Source organism: Aedes albopictus, chromosome 1, assembly GCF_035046485.1.
Source record: "Aedes albopictus strain Foshan chromosome 1, AalbF5, whole genome shotgun sequence".
NCBI lineage: Eukaryota > Metazoa > Arthropoda > Insecta > Diptera > Culicidae > Aedes > Aedes albopictus.
In genome coordinates this window covers 55,459,197-55,476,584 of record NC_085136.1, presented here as the reverse complement: position 1 = coordinate 55,476,584, position 17,388 = coordinate 55,459,197, and the positions used below count along the sequence as shown (strand labels likewise).

At 38.2% G+C, this 17,388-nt stretch overlaps 1 protein-coding gene across 2 annotated transcripts in view; it reads right to left on the bottom strand.

Moving 5' to 3' along the window:
• The window catches only part of LOC109427498 (carbonic anhydrase-related protein 10), a 213,329-nt gene that overhangs the window by 108,609 nt on the left and 87,332 nt on the right, over positions 1-17,388 (bottom strand). For both annotated transcript variants that reach the window (XM_029855841.2, XM_029855840.2), the window contains exon 4: positions 5,054-5,190. In XM_029855841.2, the coding sequence (XP_029711701.1) occupies positions 5,054-5,190 (137 nt within the window). The remainder of the gene's footprint in view (positions 1-5,053; positions 5,191-17,388) is intronic.

The window sequence follows — 17,388 nt, the reverse complement described above, 5'->3', positions numbered from 1 at the left end:
CTTTTCGGCCTAAAGACCTTTTCGGCCTAAAGACCTTTTCGGCCTAAAGACCTTTTCGGCCTAAAGACCTTTTCGGCCTAAAGACCTTTTCGGCCTAAAGACCTTTTCGGCCTAAAGACCTTTTCGGCCTAAAGACCTTTTCGGCCTTAAGACCTTTTCGGCCTAAAGACCTTTTCGGCCTAAAGACCTTTTCGGCCTAAAGACCTTTTCGGCCTAAAGACCTTTTCGGCCTAAAGACCTTTTCGGCCTAAAGACCTTGTCGGCCTAAAGACCTTTTCGGCCTAAAGACCTTTTCGGTCTAAAGACCTTTTCGGCTAACCGCACGGCCACGAAACCCATACTTTATAACTCACTTAGTAACTCACTAATTCACTTACTAATGCACTCACTCCTACGGAACAGATCTCATATACTCATACACCAACAAACTCACTTACTCACCATGTCACTCACTGACTCACTAACTCATTTACTTACTATCCCACACACACTCACCAATTTAACAATTCTCTTACCAACACATTAAAATTAACGGGGCAACTCTCTGTACGCTGTAACTTTCCTAATTCGTAACTGACTCACTCACCAACTCACTTAATCTTGGAGTCCCTCACATTCATCCTCTCATCAATTCACTAATCAACTTCTTGTTCACCAACTCACTCACCTAGTTCCTACTTACCCGATTATGAAGAAAGTGATAAAATGTGATGTCACTCTTATGTTGTCTTTCGGCTCCGTTTTGCCTCGAGACATTTGAGCCTTATGCATAAGAGTCTTATAATGTTATAAGAGAAGCTAACATAGTTTGTTATTAAAAAAAATGTAACAAAAAAGTACATAACAGACCACATCGAGCGTGAAAAGAGACGACTAATTATCGTGGGACTGATATGCGTAGAAATTTCGCCAAAAGGACCACATTTCTAGGCATAACAGTCCCACTAATCATTTTTTTTTTGCTAAAACACTATATTTTTAAAAATATTTGATTGGAAATACTTCAGGCATGAAAATATAAGCGATTTCTAATGATACTGTAAAAACTTGAATCCGTTTTGTTGCACCATTTGGCCAAAAAACATGAAAAACCTGTTTGAAACTTCAATCGCGATTTTCTCAGTTTCAAGTTTTTCAACATGGGACAACTATGCGTAGAACGGCAACAGGTATTCTACTAACACGCCCTGGTTCATCATCATTCCATGTTTTGATATAAAATTTCAACCAGATATACTCTACACGGCTTCTCCACTTATGTTTGTACTACTTCATGATTGTTTATTCGTGAACAATATGTGAATTTTATGGTGTTATTCTGGGCACTAACAAAGTTATATCGAAAAGATAATGTGTAATCCCCGAATGAATCCCGGGAGGATATACAGAAGGAATTCTGAGAGTCATATCTGGTATTTCAACTGAAAGCTTGGTAGGAATCCCTGAAATAATCACAGAAGAAATCCCGGGAGGAATTGCTGTATAAATCCCGAGCGAGGATCCCGACTCATAGAAAGAATTCCATTAGGATTCTCTAAATATGTTTCGACAGAACATTTTGAAAGTATACTAAAATGAATCTGTGAAGTAATTCCAGAAGAAATCCGTGAAAGAATGCTGGGTAAAATTCCTGAAAGAATCCTTTCAGGATTTTCTAAAGCAATTCTGGCAGAAATCCCTGAAGTTATTCCTGAAGGAATCCCGTAAAGAATACCTGATGTATAAATTAGAAAGATCATGACAGGAATGCCGGCCAGAAGCTGAGCAGACATTCCTGCAAGAACCATAGAAGATGTCTCTATGATCTAGGGTTGCCTGAAAACAATCTCGGAAGAAACATTTATTTTTTCAATTTTTTTTCGGGAGGGATCCCTTAAGGAATAATAGCACAAGTTTACAAAATAAAACGAAAGTCGTGAACTTCTGTCAACGACCGAAATTTTTGAAGCACAATTTAGTACTGATTTCGAAACCGTGCTTCAAAAATTTTTAAGTAGAACACTTTTTGAGTTTTAGCTCAATTTCGAGTTTTACAACTTTTAAAAATATGGAATTTACTAAAATTCAAATATCTTGCGTTTTGTTCAATCAATTTCAAATCTTTTTCCATAAATTAAAAGCTGAATACAATACCATTCGATCATCTGAATGCAGGTTTTGCGTCAGATTGATGAAATTCAAGATATTGGCGAGTTTTAGGGACGATCTCCTTAAATTTTAGCCAAATTTCCAAAAATATATGAAGAAATGTATTTTTTACAATAAGAAAAAAACATTCTAAAAATTCTTTCTCAACGTTTATTTGACATATCATATGTAGGCGAGTTGCAGTAAAAAAATCAGCTCAATCGTAGCATTGATTACGGAGAATGAGATGTGTGAAGTGAGCGACGTTGCTTAAAAATAGAACAAAAATCGATTTCAAATCATCAACCTTGTATGGAAAGTCGAAAAAATTTCCGCTCTACTGTAATTTTTTTCCTTCGCGTTTTCGAACTCAGGGCTTGATTCTACACCAAAAATGATCATCAGCTTATCGAGTTCAAAAATGCTGTAAACTAGTGTAGCAGGAACCATGGAAGGTATCTTTGAAGGAATTCCAGCACAAATCCCTGAAAGAATGCAGAAAAGAATAACTAACAGAATCCTTTCAGGATTTTCCAAAACAACGCCTGCAAAAATCCCTGAAGAGAACTCCATACAGCAATCTCGGAAGCAATATCTGAAGGAATCTCGGGAATAAACCTGAGAAGATTCTCGAAAGGAATGCCTGAAGAAATCCTGGAAAGAATTCCTGAAGGTATCTCAAAAAAGAACCTCAGCTCATCTAATCTCATCTCAATTCTTCACCCTATTCTCTAGCCTCTACCTTACTGTCTTCTTTGCCCTCTATTCCAACCCTCTATCCTACGCTCTATCATAATCTTCAACCCTACCATCTGCCCTATCCTCTAAACTATCCTCTACTATAACCACTGCCATATCCTTTACCGTACCCTCTAGTCTAGTGCTTAATCGTACCGTCTACCCTACTCTCTACCCTAACATTTTTCCTACCCTCAAACCTACTCTCTATTCTACCCTTCTCCCTACCGTCTACCCTATCCTCTACCCTAACCTTCTACTCCACTCCCTCTACTCTATTATTCACCCAAACCCTCTACCCGACCGTCTGCTCCACCTTCTATCCTACCCTCTACCCTACCATCTACCCTTTAGATACGCATATTGCTGGTATTATAGCTCAAACTACCATTCCGTGGCCACTAACCTGGGTATGGTCCTCCATCTTGGGTTTCAAAATGGCGTCGGATATTCATTTTTGAGTTCTACTCATGAAGCCCGATCGATAGATGCCCATATTGCATGGTATCATAGCTGAAACTGCCATTCCATGGGCGCCATCTTGGATATGGTCCGCCATTTTGGTTTTCGAAATAGGGTCAAATGTCGATTTTTGACTTCTACTCATGAAGCCCGATCGATCGATACCCATATTGCATGGTATTATAGATCAAACTATCATTCCGTGGCCGTCATCTTGGATTTCAAAATGGCGTAAAATATTGATTTTTTTACTTCTACTCATCATGCCCGATCGATCGATACCCATACTGCATGGTATCATAGCTCAAACTACCATTCCGTGGCCGCCATATCGGATATGGTCCGCCATCTTGGATTTCAAAGTGGCGTCGGATATTCATTTTTGAGTTCTACTTGTGAAGCCCGATCGATAGATACCCATATTACATAGTATTCGAAGCAGTATTGTCGTTAAAAAGCATATATTCTGGAGTTTTGACCGCCATCTTGGAACCAAAGCCGCCATCTTGAATTTAAATATCCTTGCTACCATCTCCACATCCTAAGGAATGTGTGATTAACAACTCTGCCGAAGAAATGAACTGTAAATTATTAACCATTGTCAAGATTCCAGGGAAATAACTTTTTTTCGCATTGGAAATGATGCTCACAGATCGTGACAATATGCATTCTTTGCAGCATCGTTTACGCCACCTGGTGAACAAGTCACAAACTATATTGTCCACTATGAGCAAGGTATGGGTGTGAAGAACATCTTCTCTGAAGAAAGTATTCCAAAATTTTGCATAATTCTGGAGATATTCACAGCCAAAGGACTGTCCTATTTATAGGACGCTGGGCGTTCGGGGCATCTGTCCTATAAATAGGACGCTGGGCGGATATGGGTTAACTGAATATCAACTATTCTTTGCATCATGATCAGTCATCTAAAATAGATTTACCTAGCTCATAGAATAAGGTAGCTGCACAAAAAAATACATATTTTTTCAACGTTTCATGCGCATATGCCCCACTGTGTATTAAAACGAAAATTTCACCGTAGATTTCCGTTTAAATGATTACCATAACTTTCTTTTATGGGGTTGAGGTACTCCAGAAAAAAATCAGACACCTACTGTGATTGTGGCATAATTCGGGCGTTAATGGGCCCAAGAATGGTTAAGTCATTGTAAAACCATGTTTGATATTCACAACACGAACTGGATGATACTGGCAATCGCATTTTAGAATTTTTAGAGAAACTGTTGTAGGAATCCCCGGAGTTACATTTGAAAGCATTCTCGGAGAAACGCTTGAAGGAAATCCCAGTGTAACTACTGAAACAGATGCCGGAGAAACTCCCACAGTAAACCCCAGAGGAACTCCTGAAGGAATTCCCGATGAAACACCCGAATCTACTTTCTAAAAATCTAACGACATAATAAAAACTCTAAAATTCTAAAACTCAATTTCGTCAGATCTTTCTTTAAGAATTAGGATTATTGTGATAAATATGGAATTGGAGTGCATTTTATTCCTTTTGTCACCCTCCTATTCTGCATCCTTCTTCAATGTGCCACGTGTACGATGATGACGATGATAATAAATTTGCCATTCCCGTTCCATCATTTCTGCCGCGTCACGCGGCTTTTCCACCCATGAAGGCTGCCTACAGCAAAAGGGTTTGACTTCGCTGGAAGCGCAACTTTTCCCTTGGAGGCATCTACCTCAACCTCAACTAACTCACCTTGTGCTTATCGATGTGCAGCGACCTGAGATAGGGATCGAACAGCAGCTTATCCGGTTCCACGTTGATGGGCGACTGGCGGCGACCTTTGTTGCACATGTTCCACTGCGGGTTGATCAGCCCCCAGAAGGCGGGCCCTGCGAAGGATAAAGAAGAAAGCACCAAAAAACCGTCGATTAAAGATCGGATCGGACTTGATTTGAAGTGTTTAGTAGAACAGTGTACAAAAGCTTGAATGAGATGGCGGTGGCGAAACAAAAACCCACAGCACCGACGGGACTCCATTCAACCCATTCGTCGTCGGAGAACAGCACTTTTGCATGTCTAGGCCAAATATTTCTTTCCGACTCAAGCATTGGATGTTTTTCTCGCTTGCTACTTAGCCGGATTGTTCTCGATGTGGGCTGTGCAGTGTGGATGTACCACCGAGGGCAGACCAAACAATTCACTTATCAAACGACGACGTGGCGTGGTGGGGAGAAGTCGTCCTTTCATTTGCGAAGGATAACTATTCCGGTGGCTAGACCGTGACAAGGTGATATAGACAGAAGGTAGGCTAACTTACAATCCGTTTCAGGAACATCTCTGTTGGAGGCTCCAAATAAAATCCTGTTTGATACTTCAAACACAATCCTTATTAAACAGAACCCAGATTTAAAACAGGATCATTGTTCTAACAAAATCCTCGTTAAAATCAAGTTTTGCTGAGGAAGAAAATATATTCCTTAGTTTCTATCGACCTTGTCCTCTAATTCCGAACCAGTTTGCGACGTAACGCACGCGACCAAACTGCAAACACATGCTATTGTGAAAGCGGAAGCACTCCACCGTTTTCCACCATGGTTTGCTGTCGCCGTACATATAGAGTTGGCCATTCCATTCCAATCCGTAGTCGTCGTCGTCTTCGTCGTTTAGCTTCGGTTGGAGTGTTTTCCTCTTTGGAGGCTTTGCTTGTCATTCAACAACCCTGCCAGCTCCCGAGCCGCTTCGAAGCCAAAAGGAGGCACTTTTGTTATCTGGAGCGCTTTATCTTTCCCTATTTATGGGGGCGTTTGGGTATACGAGTGGCACACCCCTTGCTTGGAGTAGAAGAAGAAGAACCACTCCAGCGATTGGGCTACGTACGGCGCTGAATTTATAGGGGAGTATTGATCGTGTAGGTTTTATGGGAATCTAATCTGTTGTTTTTTGATTTGGTTCTACGCTATTCTCTTTTTATTCTAGCCCATTTTCTTTATTTTCCTTTCCCATATCAATTTATATTCTATTCCGTTATACTATTTATAATTTCATTATTTATTCTATTTTGCATTCTATTATATCTAATTTCCTACTTCCTGTTCGATTATAATGCTTACTTTTCCTTTGCTTCCTATTTGTTTTCTTTTCTTAATACACTGTAACCTCTTTTTATGCACCTGATTGAATGTGCATAAATTAAAAAAGGCATACAATGAGGGAATTTCGTGTATAAATTAAGTTGAGGTATCAATGATGCGCCCAACAGGATTTCCTGGAATTTCCCAGAGAGCTCAAATAAAGGGGGTTTCAAGGGGCTTCAGAGGTGTTTCAGGGGCGTTTCAGTGGATTGTATCGGGGATTTACTGAGCTTGTTATGTGCATTCCGTCAGGGCCAGGTCAGGTCAGGTTTCAGGAGCTCGTTTCAAGGGACTTTAAGAGTGATTTAGGGGATATCAAGAGCCTTTAAAGGGTGTTACAAGAGGTTTCAGGGGTGTTTGAAGGCACTTCAGAGGTTTTTTAGAGGCATTTCAAAAAGTTTCGGGTTGGCTGGGGACTGGGATTGGTGTTTAGGAAGGTTTTTGGAGCTTTTTATAGACGTTCCAAGTGGTTTCAGTGGCATTTTAAATTAACATGAAACCATTGCATTTCACTGGGATTACGGAGGTTTTAAGCGCGTTTCGACGTTTTTCAGGTTAGGGTCGTATCATGCGAGGTTCCAGGAACACACTTAAAGCAAAGGGGCTTTCTGGGGCCTTTTAAATACGGGGGTTTCAAGTACATTTCAATGGGGTCTGGATGTTCCAGAGGTGTTTCAAGGCACTTCAGAGGCATTTCGAAGGGTTTTAAAGGCTTCAGGGAAGGTGTCTCTAAAAATCATCTAAACCATCCTGAAATGCTTCTAAAATCCCTCTAAAAACCCCTCGGACGCCAGGTCACGCACCTGAGACCCTCCAAAACCTCCGAAAAAGCCTTCGTAACGCTTCCATAACGCCTCTGAAACCCACTGAAAATTCTCTGAAACCTCCTGAAATGATTCCGAAATCCCCCTAAAACTTCCTCAGACCCCATGTAGCACATCTAAGACCCACTCAAAACTAGTCAAATATTCTCTGAAGCTCTCTGCGATGCCCTCAGACCACCGAAAACGCCCCGAAAACCTGCTCCGAAAACCAATGACCTCAAGATCTCACGTAATCTCCACCACTAAGACCCCCTAAATTGTCACAGAGACTCCCTGGAGCCCCCTGAAGCCCTTTGATAGGACCCTTTAAACACACTTGAAATGCTTCTGAGATCTCTTTGTAAACCCTTCGGGACCCAGAAATGCCCCTGCAACCTCCCTTTACTTTCCCCCATAAACGTTCCCTGGCCGTTGTTGCCATAGTGACCGTCATTATTACATTTTCTTATATTGGTGCTGAGTAACTCACCTTTTTAATGCAGGGCATTGTTCTAAGAATTCATACTTCATAAAATTTGTCCAGGAATGCTTCCAGGGATTTCTGCAGAAATTGTTTTTTTTATAATTTCCACAGGAATGCTTTCAAGAACTTCTTCTGCATTTCTTCTAAATATTCCTCCAGCTATTATTTTCTTCTTCTAGGGAATTATCCAAATGATATCTCCCGGAACTTTGACAAGGGCTTTCTCCAAGATTTTTCACTGGAAATCTTTCCTCTAACGAACCCTAGAGGAATTATTTCAAGAATTGCCCTGGATTTTTTTCGAACAGTTTCCACAAATTTTCCTTAGGACTCCTCCATGAATTATTCCATGGACTCAATCAGGATTTCCTTTAACGACTCTTCTGGATATTTTTCCAAGGGATCCTTTAGTTAACAAATAATTATTCAAGGAATTCCTACATGAATAAATGCTGGAAATGGTTTCAGGAGTTTTACGGATTCTTCCAGAAATTCCTTCACTGGTACATGCTAAATGTCCTCAAGGAATTTCTCCGAGAATTCCACGAGAAATTCTTTCAAGAATTCCTTCGTGTATTCTTCTAAGGGTTTATTCAGGAAATCTCTCTAGATTCTTAAGAAATGCTTCCAGGAAATATTCTAAGGACACACTCGGAAATTCTTACAAAAGCTTCTTCAAGATCTCATTTCAATTCCTCCGGCATAATTCGCTGTATTTTTCAGGGATTACACAGCATCAGCGTAGTGCTGATGGCACCGCACAATAGTCCAAAAATAACTCCAAGCTTAATTTCAAAATTTTCTCCAGAATCCTTCGAAGGATTCATCCAAAAATTGTTTCAAGGAATTCTCAAGATTTTCTTAAGATAACTTTTTGAGAATTGCTTCACAAATATTTCCAAAAAATATTGAAGAGAGGATTTTTACACATATTTATTCTTATGAGGATTCCTTCCGGAATTTCTCGAGAATATATTCCAACATCTCCAGGAGTTTTTCCTGGAATTGCTCCAGAAATTCTTCCAAGGATTCCTCCGGTAATTCATCAACATTCTGGGCTGAATTGTTTTGCGGATACTGCCGTGAACACGTTTGTTATGCTCGTTTCATTGTTGGAATCATGTACTACCTAGGATTCCTCATTGAAACCTTCCGAGAATTTTTCGAAATATTCTTCCAAGGATTTCTCAAGAAACTGTACCAAGGATTTCTCTAAGAATTCTTCTAAGGAATCATCTAGCAACTCTTCTGAGGATTCCTTCATCATTTTTTCCAAGAGTTTCTGCAATAAATCTTGCAGTGGATTTTCCAGCAATTCTTTCCATTAAATATGCGATAATTCTTTGAAGGTTTTTTTTTTCCAAAAATGCTTCCAGAGACTCTTTTGAAAATTTTCTGGATTCCTTTTCAAGAACTTCTTGAAATTCCCCAAGTTTTTTTTTCTAAAATTTCTGCAGAAATTCTTCTAATGGTTTCTCAAAACATTTTGTTAACCAAATCTTCGGCAGTTCTTTCAAGTATTTGTTCAGAAATTCTATCAATTCTTTCTATTCCTCCGTAAATGCTTCAAAGGACTTTTCAAGAATTTCTTCAACGAATTTTTCGGGATATATTAAAAGCCCTTACGCTCTAAATTTTCAAAGAACCACAAAGGATTTCTCCCGACATTCCTGCAATAATTCTTCCAGGAAACATTTCAAGGGCTCGCCTGGTAATTCAGCTAAGAATTTCTCCAAATTGATAATACGATCCCTACAGGAATTTTTCCGCTGATTTAATAAGGAATTTAAAAACTCAGCAGAAGATAATTCAAAGATTCACTCAAATATTTTTTCACTTCAAGAGAAATTCTTTTATAGATTTCGATTAATCCCGCACAAAATTTTTCAAAAATTTCTTTCGGGATTAAAAAAATCTAACGATCCCCAAGGAGTTTTTTCAAAAGTTCTCCAGAATTTTTTCCTGGTCTTTTCGGAAGGGCACTTCCAGAAATTCTCCCAATTATTTCTATGTACAGGTATTCTTCCAAAGATTCTTCTTTCTAGGAATTTTTCAGAAATGCTTCCACGGATTCTCCTAGGCAAGAAGATTTATTCAGGAAATCTTGCAAGAAGTTCACCGGAAATTCTTTCAAGGAATTGCATTGGAATGTTTTCAAAGATTTTTTTAAACTGAAACTGTAACGAAGATCCCTTCCAAGAATTTTTCGAAATTCATGAAGCGATCCCTCCAAGAAATTCTTCCAAGGATTTGTTTCGGATTTTTGTTCATTTTTTTCAGAAATTCTAACGGGCATCTATTTTAATACTTTTTCCAAGAGAAACTTTGGGATTTCTTCTGGTGATTTATTTGAAATTCTCCCATAGATTTCTCCGAATATTGTTCAAGGATTTCCTAAAGAAGTTACTAGAGAAACCGTCTGTGACGCTGTAAGTGTTCTTCTTCTGAAGTATTTATGTAGAGATTCTTGAAGCGATCTGCAATTGCAGCAGTTTCTTGAGGCATCTTTGAAAAAATTACTGGAGTAATCCTTGTTATAGTTCGTGGAGAAATTTATTAAGAAATTCTATGAAGATTTTCAGCAGGAATACTGCAAGCATTCCCAGATAAAGAAATTCCGGACTATTTCTATGAGTAATTTTTGGAAGGGTTGCTGAAGAACAATCTATTTAAAAAAAATCAATTCCTTGAGCAAGTGTTGGAGATTTCCTGAATAAATTTCAGTAAAAATATATGAAGGAATATTAAGAAGAATTATATAAAGACTTTCTGGAGGATTGATTGGCATATTGTTTAGAGAAATCATTGAAAATATCCCGGTGAACCATTTAAAGAACGCAGAAAAATTATTGGAAGAATTCCTGTAAAAGTGCAGATTGGATGATTTAAAAAAATCCTGGAAATTTGCTTGTGAGAAAGTTTTGGAAGATTTACCGGAGAAGTCTTTGGAAGCATTCCAAAAGGATTCCTTCCAAAAAATAATTGAAAAAGTCCTTGAAGTCTCAAAAGATAGAATTTTGTTAGAGGAATCCCTGAAGAATTCCTTACAGAAATCTTTGAAGAAAACCTTAGAAACAGGATTTTTTGAATATAAGTTCGGAAGAATTCCTTTAGAAAGTTATGCAGTAAATTCTAGGAAACATTTACTTGAGATTCCACAGAATATTTTTTAAAGATTTTTGAGAGAAATTCTTGGGAGTATTGCTAGAGGAACTAATCAAAAAATTTCTATTGAGGTCCTGTAAAACTTGCAGGAGTTGGGTTGATTTGCGGAGGAAATCTTTCAGTAATTTGTGCTGCAGTACTTTAATAATAATTAAAAACATACTGATATAAATCCTTTGAGTAGTCCTCGGAAAAGTACTTGAGGAATCTTTAAAGAAAATGCTTGGAGCAACTCTTGCAAGAATCTGCGGAGAATTTTATGTGAAAATCATTGGAAAACAATCTTTATAAATATCAAATTTGGGAAAATCCAGAAGAAATCCTTGCAGAAATTCATCAAGGAGGCCTTGGAGAAATCACTGAAAGAATTTCTGGTGAAATGCTTGGAGTAATTACTGGAGGAGCTCTTAAAGGAATTTATGAGATATATGCTTGGTGATTTTTTGAAAAATCTATCTTATCAAATCGAACCAATTTGAAGAACTTATTAAAATGATAATCCTGGGGGAAATCTTTTGGAAATATCCTAAGGGAATCCTTGGGAGATCTTCTAGATGAATGAGTGGAAGAAACCCTAAAATGTTTTTGGTGGGGTTCCTGGAGCAGTACTTAGAGAACTTCTAAACATTTTTCGAAAGAATTTTACGAAGAATAGCTGGAGAAACTCTTATAAATATCCACAGAACATCCTCAGCATAATGTCTCGGTGATATTGCGGTATGTTTCATTGGCAAGTTCCTGGAGGAACCCCTAGAAGAATTCCTTGGGAAGTCCTGGAGAATCTTCCAGAGAAATTAAATGAACTGAAAGAATTTTTGTAACAATACCTGAGAACGTTCCCCAGTGAATCTTCTGTAAAACATTCCAGAGCAATTTTTTTGAGAATTCATGGAAAATTTTTAGAAAAGTTGCTGGAAATATTATAAGAACCCCTTCTTAATGAGGAACTTCCGGAAGAACTCTTCAAGGAACTTATGTAAGGTCTTCCTTGGAACATTGGGAAGAATTTCCGAGGAAACGTTCTGAAGAATTTTCAACAGAATTCCTGGACGAATTGCCAGAAAAACTTCTTGAAAATTTTCCCGCAGCATTTATGTAGAGTTCTTACGTTATTTCTGAGAACGAACTTCTTGAAGGACTCACGGAAGAGTTCTGGAAGAACTCTCGGTAGAAATTCCCACAAAATATGTTCGGAGGAGCTTCAGGAACTCCAGTAGGCTTATGAGAACTTCCAAAAGATCTTCTAGGAGGACTCTTCTGGAATCGGGAAATTTGTGTTAGAAATGTCCACCGATATTTGTGTTATAAATTCTCGGGAGCACTGTAGAACAATTTCCTGAAGAACTTCTGGAATAACTGGAGGATCTCCTGGAAAATTCTAGGAAAAAAAAATCTGTATGAGCTTCTAGCAGAATTTCCGTATGCACATCTGAATGATTCCGGAATTCTGGAAGAAACATCTTGAAGATTTATTATAGAAGCTCATCGAAAATGTTTGCAGGGAGAATTATCGTATAAAAAATCGGGTAGAATATCTGAATGAATTCTCGGACGAACTCCTGGAATAATTTGAGGAGAAACTTCTTATTATTTCGTAATATTTTCGGAAAAAAAATCAAAAGAAACAGCTTTTTGGAGGCCTTAAAGAATTTTCAAAAGAAAAAAATGTATTTCTGGAGGTATATCCGGACTAATTATCTGTTGGATGCATTCTTGCAAGAGTGCAAGTATTGCCGAAGGATTTTCTGAAACTATTCCTAGAACTACTCCTTGAAAAATTTGTGGACGGTTTTCAGAAACATTCCTTGCATATTTTCTCAATGAATCCCTTCAATATTTTTAAAGAAATTAAGAAATTCCCTCTTGGGGTTTCCAAAGGAATCCATCAAAACATTTTGGAATAAATTTCTATACGAATTCTTCGAAAGATTTCTTGAAGAGTTTTTAGGTACAAAAAATCTGAAAGAATCCCTGCAGAAATTTCCGAGGAAACTCATGGAGAAATGTCTGAAGCAATTTATGCAAGATTTTCGAAAGCATTCTTTGAAAAATATCTTGTGAAAGAAATCCTGTGGGAATTTCTTAAGCAATCACTGAAGAAAATTTCCGAATTGAATCTTGTTTTGTATAATCCAGGAAGGAATTCTTATGAGATTTTTTGGAAATATTCACGGAAAGAAATTCCCTGGAGGAATTTGTGAATAAACTTTTGGAAATTAAAAAAACAACCTAGGGAGGATTTTCTAAAGGACTACTTTGAGAAATTTTTGAAAAAGTACCTCTCCTCATGCAAGATAGAAGAATTTCTCCATCAATTTTGGGTGGGTTTCCTTAAAAAACATAGAAGAATTTCTGAAGAATATTGAAGAAAAGAAGTATCCTAATGGGCTCTGATGTGGGAGTTTCTGAAAGAAATTGAATAATTTAGTAAGCGATCCGTTTAAGATTTTCTGAAAAAATCTTGTTTGGTGGAGTTTTTGGAGGAAGCCTTTGTGAAATTTGTGTAGGGAGCTTTGGAGAATTTTCTAAAGTAACCCTAGAAGTATATTCATGAGTCAATGCTTGGGTGATGTAAAATTCTTTGAAGCAATTTTTGAAAGAACTTGCGAATGAATTATTGGAAGGTTTTAAGAAAAACGCCCGGATGATTTTCGTATGATACAGGTTGAAAAATTTCTGAAGGAATCCTTGGACGGATTTCTGTATCCCTTGTGAAATATCTCAAATAATTCCTGGAAGATAACCCACAGGGACTTTACTGCACGTTTTGGGCGCATTTTTTTTTTAAAGATTTTCTGGATTAGTTCTCGGAGAATTTTTTGTGTAGTTCCTGAATGATTTCTAAGAACTTTATTGAGAATTTTTTGGAGGATGCTTTAGGTGACTTTCTGGTGGAATTCTCAAAGAAATCTCCAGAGAAAACCCCGAATGAATTTTAAGCGGCGTTAGAAATACCACTCAAATGAAAACCTAGTGGACAGATTTTAGGAGAAATGTTTGGGATGTATTTCTAAACGATTATTTCGGAAATCAACGGTAAATTTTATGGAATAACTATCTGGAGAAACACGAAGGGAATTCACAAAAGAACTTCTTTAAGAAATCCTGTAATCATCCCCGTAGGAAATTTCGTTAAAAATGTTTTTTGTTAAAATAAAAAAATAATGAGGAAAAGCATCTAGTTTTGCCTCAACTTCTCTTCCTAAGGAAGAACTCTCTGGGTTATGTTGAGTGCTGCTCGACCTTCAGCTTAAAGTAACGTGCTTTTGTTTTTTTTTTCATGGATAACATAATAGCGACCGAATTTTTACAAGATTTTATGAGATTTTTTCGGTCTTCGAGTTTCTTAAAAACAACCGGTTAGATTAAAAGCCGACGTTTCGAATGTTTATTTATTCATCCTCAGGGCAAAACCAAACAGTTATTTCTATGTCAAGTGGTTTTGGAACATGAATAACTGTTTGGATGGGTGCGGGTGAAAGCTGTTGTAATTTTGTCAGTCGCTCTAAAATGCATGTTCCAAAACCACTTGACATAGAAATAACTGTTTGGTTTTGCCCTAAGGAAGAATAAATATACATTCGAATCGTTGGCTTTTATCCTAACCGGTTGTTTTTAAAGAAACCCGAAGACCGATATAGCACCAAAAAAACATAAATTATCAAGACGGTCGGAAATCAACCAATTTTTAGCAAGATTAAAATTAATCCTGCTATATTTTCTCCTATTTTCGTTGTATTCTATTTATATTTATTTCCATTCGGGTGATATTCAATACTATTTGTATTCCTATTCTATTCTTATGTCTACATATTTAATTATTTATCTACATATTTTTATTTTACTTCAAATCTTTTCCTATTCTCGTATTATCATTTGCCTATTTTAATATGATTTATTTTCTTCTGTTTTTTATTCTTTTACTTTATGAGGTTTTTTCATTTTTGTATCTTTTGTCTTTCAGTATTATGATATCTTTTCTGTTTTAAAGTTTTAATGTAGTTCACTTCGATAAGTTTTCAATAAGTTGGATAATCGGTCCCCACCATCCCCTAATCGCCGACAGTCGGTATTGTCTTCGCCTCGTATCTCGTCCGATTATTGCCGTTCGCCTCTCAATGAGTTTATTTGTTTTGCCTTTTCATTCCTCCCCCGAGGGCGGCCGGCCCGGCCGAACTTTGATCGAAATGGAAATGTGTCGACTGTTACGGGGTGGAGGAGAGCGAGGAGGGTCGGTTGCGATTAGATTAACTTTTCCGCAGGTCCGGAAGTTTTTCTGTTATTTCTGGTTTTCCCCTTGTTTACATGCGATGCAACGGTGCTTTCTCTCTTTCTCTCTGTTTAGTTGAAGCGACGACGGACTGGTTTGTTTGTATTGTGTGGAGTTTACGAGGTTTACCGGTTTCCAGTGGTGGCGTGGACCTGCTTTACATGTTAAGTAGTTTCTTGTTCTTGGAACAACGAACGAGAAGGGGAGTTTTGATGTGGGGTTGCTTTGGGAATTTAGAGGTCAGTAGATAATCTGATAAGGAGTTGATGATTTGATGAAAGAAAGTTTATCGCAGAAATCAATTTGATTAAATTTTCTGAACTGGCAAGGTAGTCATTACTTAGATAGCGGAAAGGTGGAAATATAATAAAGTGAATTCTTCCACAATCTGATGAATCTATCTAAGGATTTGTAAAGACTTAAATAGTTTTTCCATCTATCACGCTGAGCACTTGGGATTGAATCCCACTCCCGACAAATTACACTTACCGATGCCCGCTCATCGCCGCAGCTTGTCTATATTGGAATATCTTCTTTGTATTCCTTCGTGAACCATGCGACTCGACGAGAGAACATACACCGCTTGGTAATTGAAAAAGAACCAACAGAAGGGAAGAAAAACTGCCGAGAGACAAATTCCCTTACAAAAGTAACGGTGCGGTCATCCGGACACGCTGTGGACCGTGTTACTGTCGCCATGAGACAAAATATCTTACAAAAAAGGAGTACGATCATTCGGACACGCTGTGGACTGTTTTACTGTCGCCATGAGACAGAAATTCTTACAAAAGTAAGGGTGCCGTCATTCGGACACGTTGTTGACTGTTTTTATTGTCTCCATGAGACAGATTTTCTTTCAAAAGAAAAGGTGCGGTCATCCGAACGCACTGTGGACTGTTTTACTGTCCCCATGAGACAGATTTTTTTTTACAAAAGTAAGTGTGCGATCATCTGGATACGCTGTGGAGTGTTTTTATTGTCGCCATGAGACAGATTTCCTTCCAAAAGTAAAGGTGTGGTCACCCAGACACGCTGTGGACTGTTTTTATTGTCGCCATGAGACTGATTTTCTTCCAAATGTATAGGTGCGGTCATCCGGACACGCTGTAGACTGTTTTATTGTCGCCAAAAGACAGATTTTCTTTCAAAATTAAAGGTGAGGTCATCCGAACACGCTTTGGATTGTTTTACTGTCGCCATGAGAGGAAATTTCTTACAAAAGTAGGGGTGCAGTGATCCGGACGCGCTGTAGACGGTTTTACTGTCGCCATGAGACAAAATATCTTCCAAATGTAAAGGCGCGGTCATTCGGACACGCTGTGGACTGTTTTCTACTGTTGCCAAGGGACAGAGTTTTTTTTACAAAAGTAAGACTGTTTTACTGTCGCAATGAGACAGCATTTCTTACAAAAGTAATGGTATGGTCATCCGGACACGATGCGGACTGTTTTTATTGTCGCCATGAGACGGAATTTCTTACAAAAGTAAGGGTGCGGCCATTCGGACACGCTGTGGACTGTTTTTTACTGTCGCCATGAGACATAGGTCATGACGTCGATAATGTCGGAGAAGTGCCGTCCGTCAGGACGTCTGCTGTGGTGATCTCCAGGTGTATCGATAAGGGAGGACCCATTCAGTTTGCCGTAGCAAACTCCCCTTCCCTGTCAGCATACAACCAAATGCTTACTATTGGAGTGTACTGAATCATGCGTGGGATAATTTGTTCAATATATTTTTTCCCGATTGTCGAAATAAGTTCCGATCTTCGGCGACATTCATCATTGAGATCTGAAGAACTCAATTTGACTTCGATCCTATGACTTTATCCATGTGTGAATGCTTTACAGCGCGGAGAACCTTTTTTAAAAATTTTCCATAGAAATTCTCATACAACCCTATTTTGCTCTTGGGCCACCATTAAATAACCAGCGAAATGACTGAAAATTTTACAGGACTCTAGTTTTGCACCATATGGGAGCTTTGAATGTTCAATATGTTTGAAACTGAACTGACCTAGTGCACAGCCTCATGTTGCTATGAGTTGTCAAGTGGTGAGTTCGTTGTCAGTTTGAGGATCTCCAAAAACTTACTTACGTATAGATCATCGGATCTGAAGAATACATTTGCATACAAAAGTTTCAGCAATTTTCATAAAGTAGAAAAATAGTTGTTTCATTGTTCAAAACGATTCTCTGCGCCATATTGCGCCGAAAACTTCTTTCGACGTGTTCAAA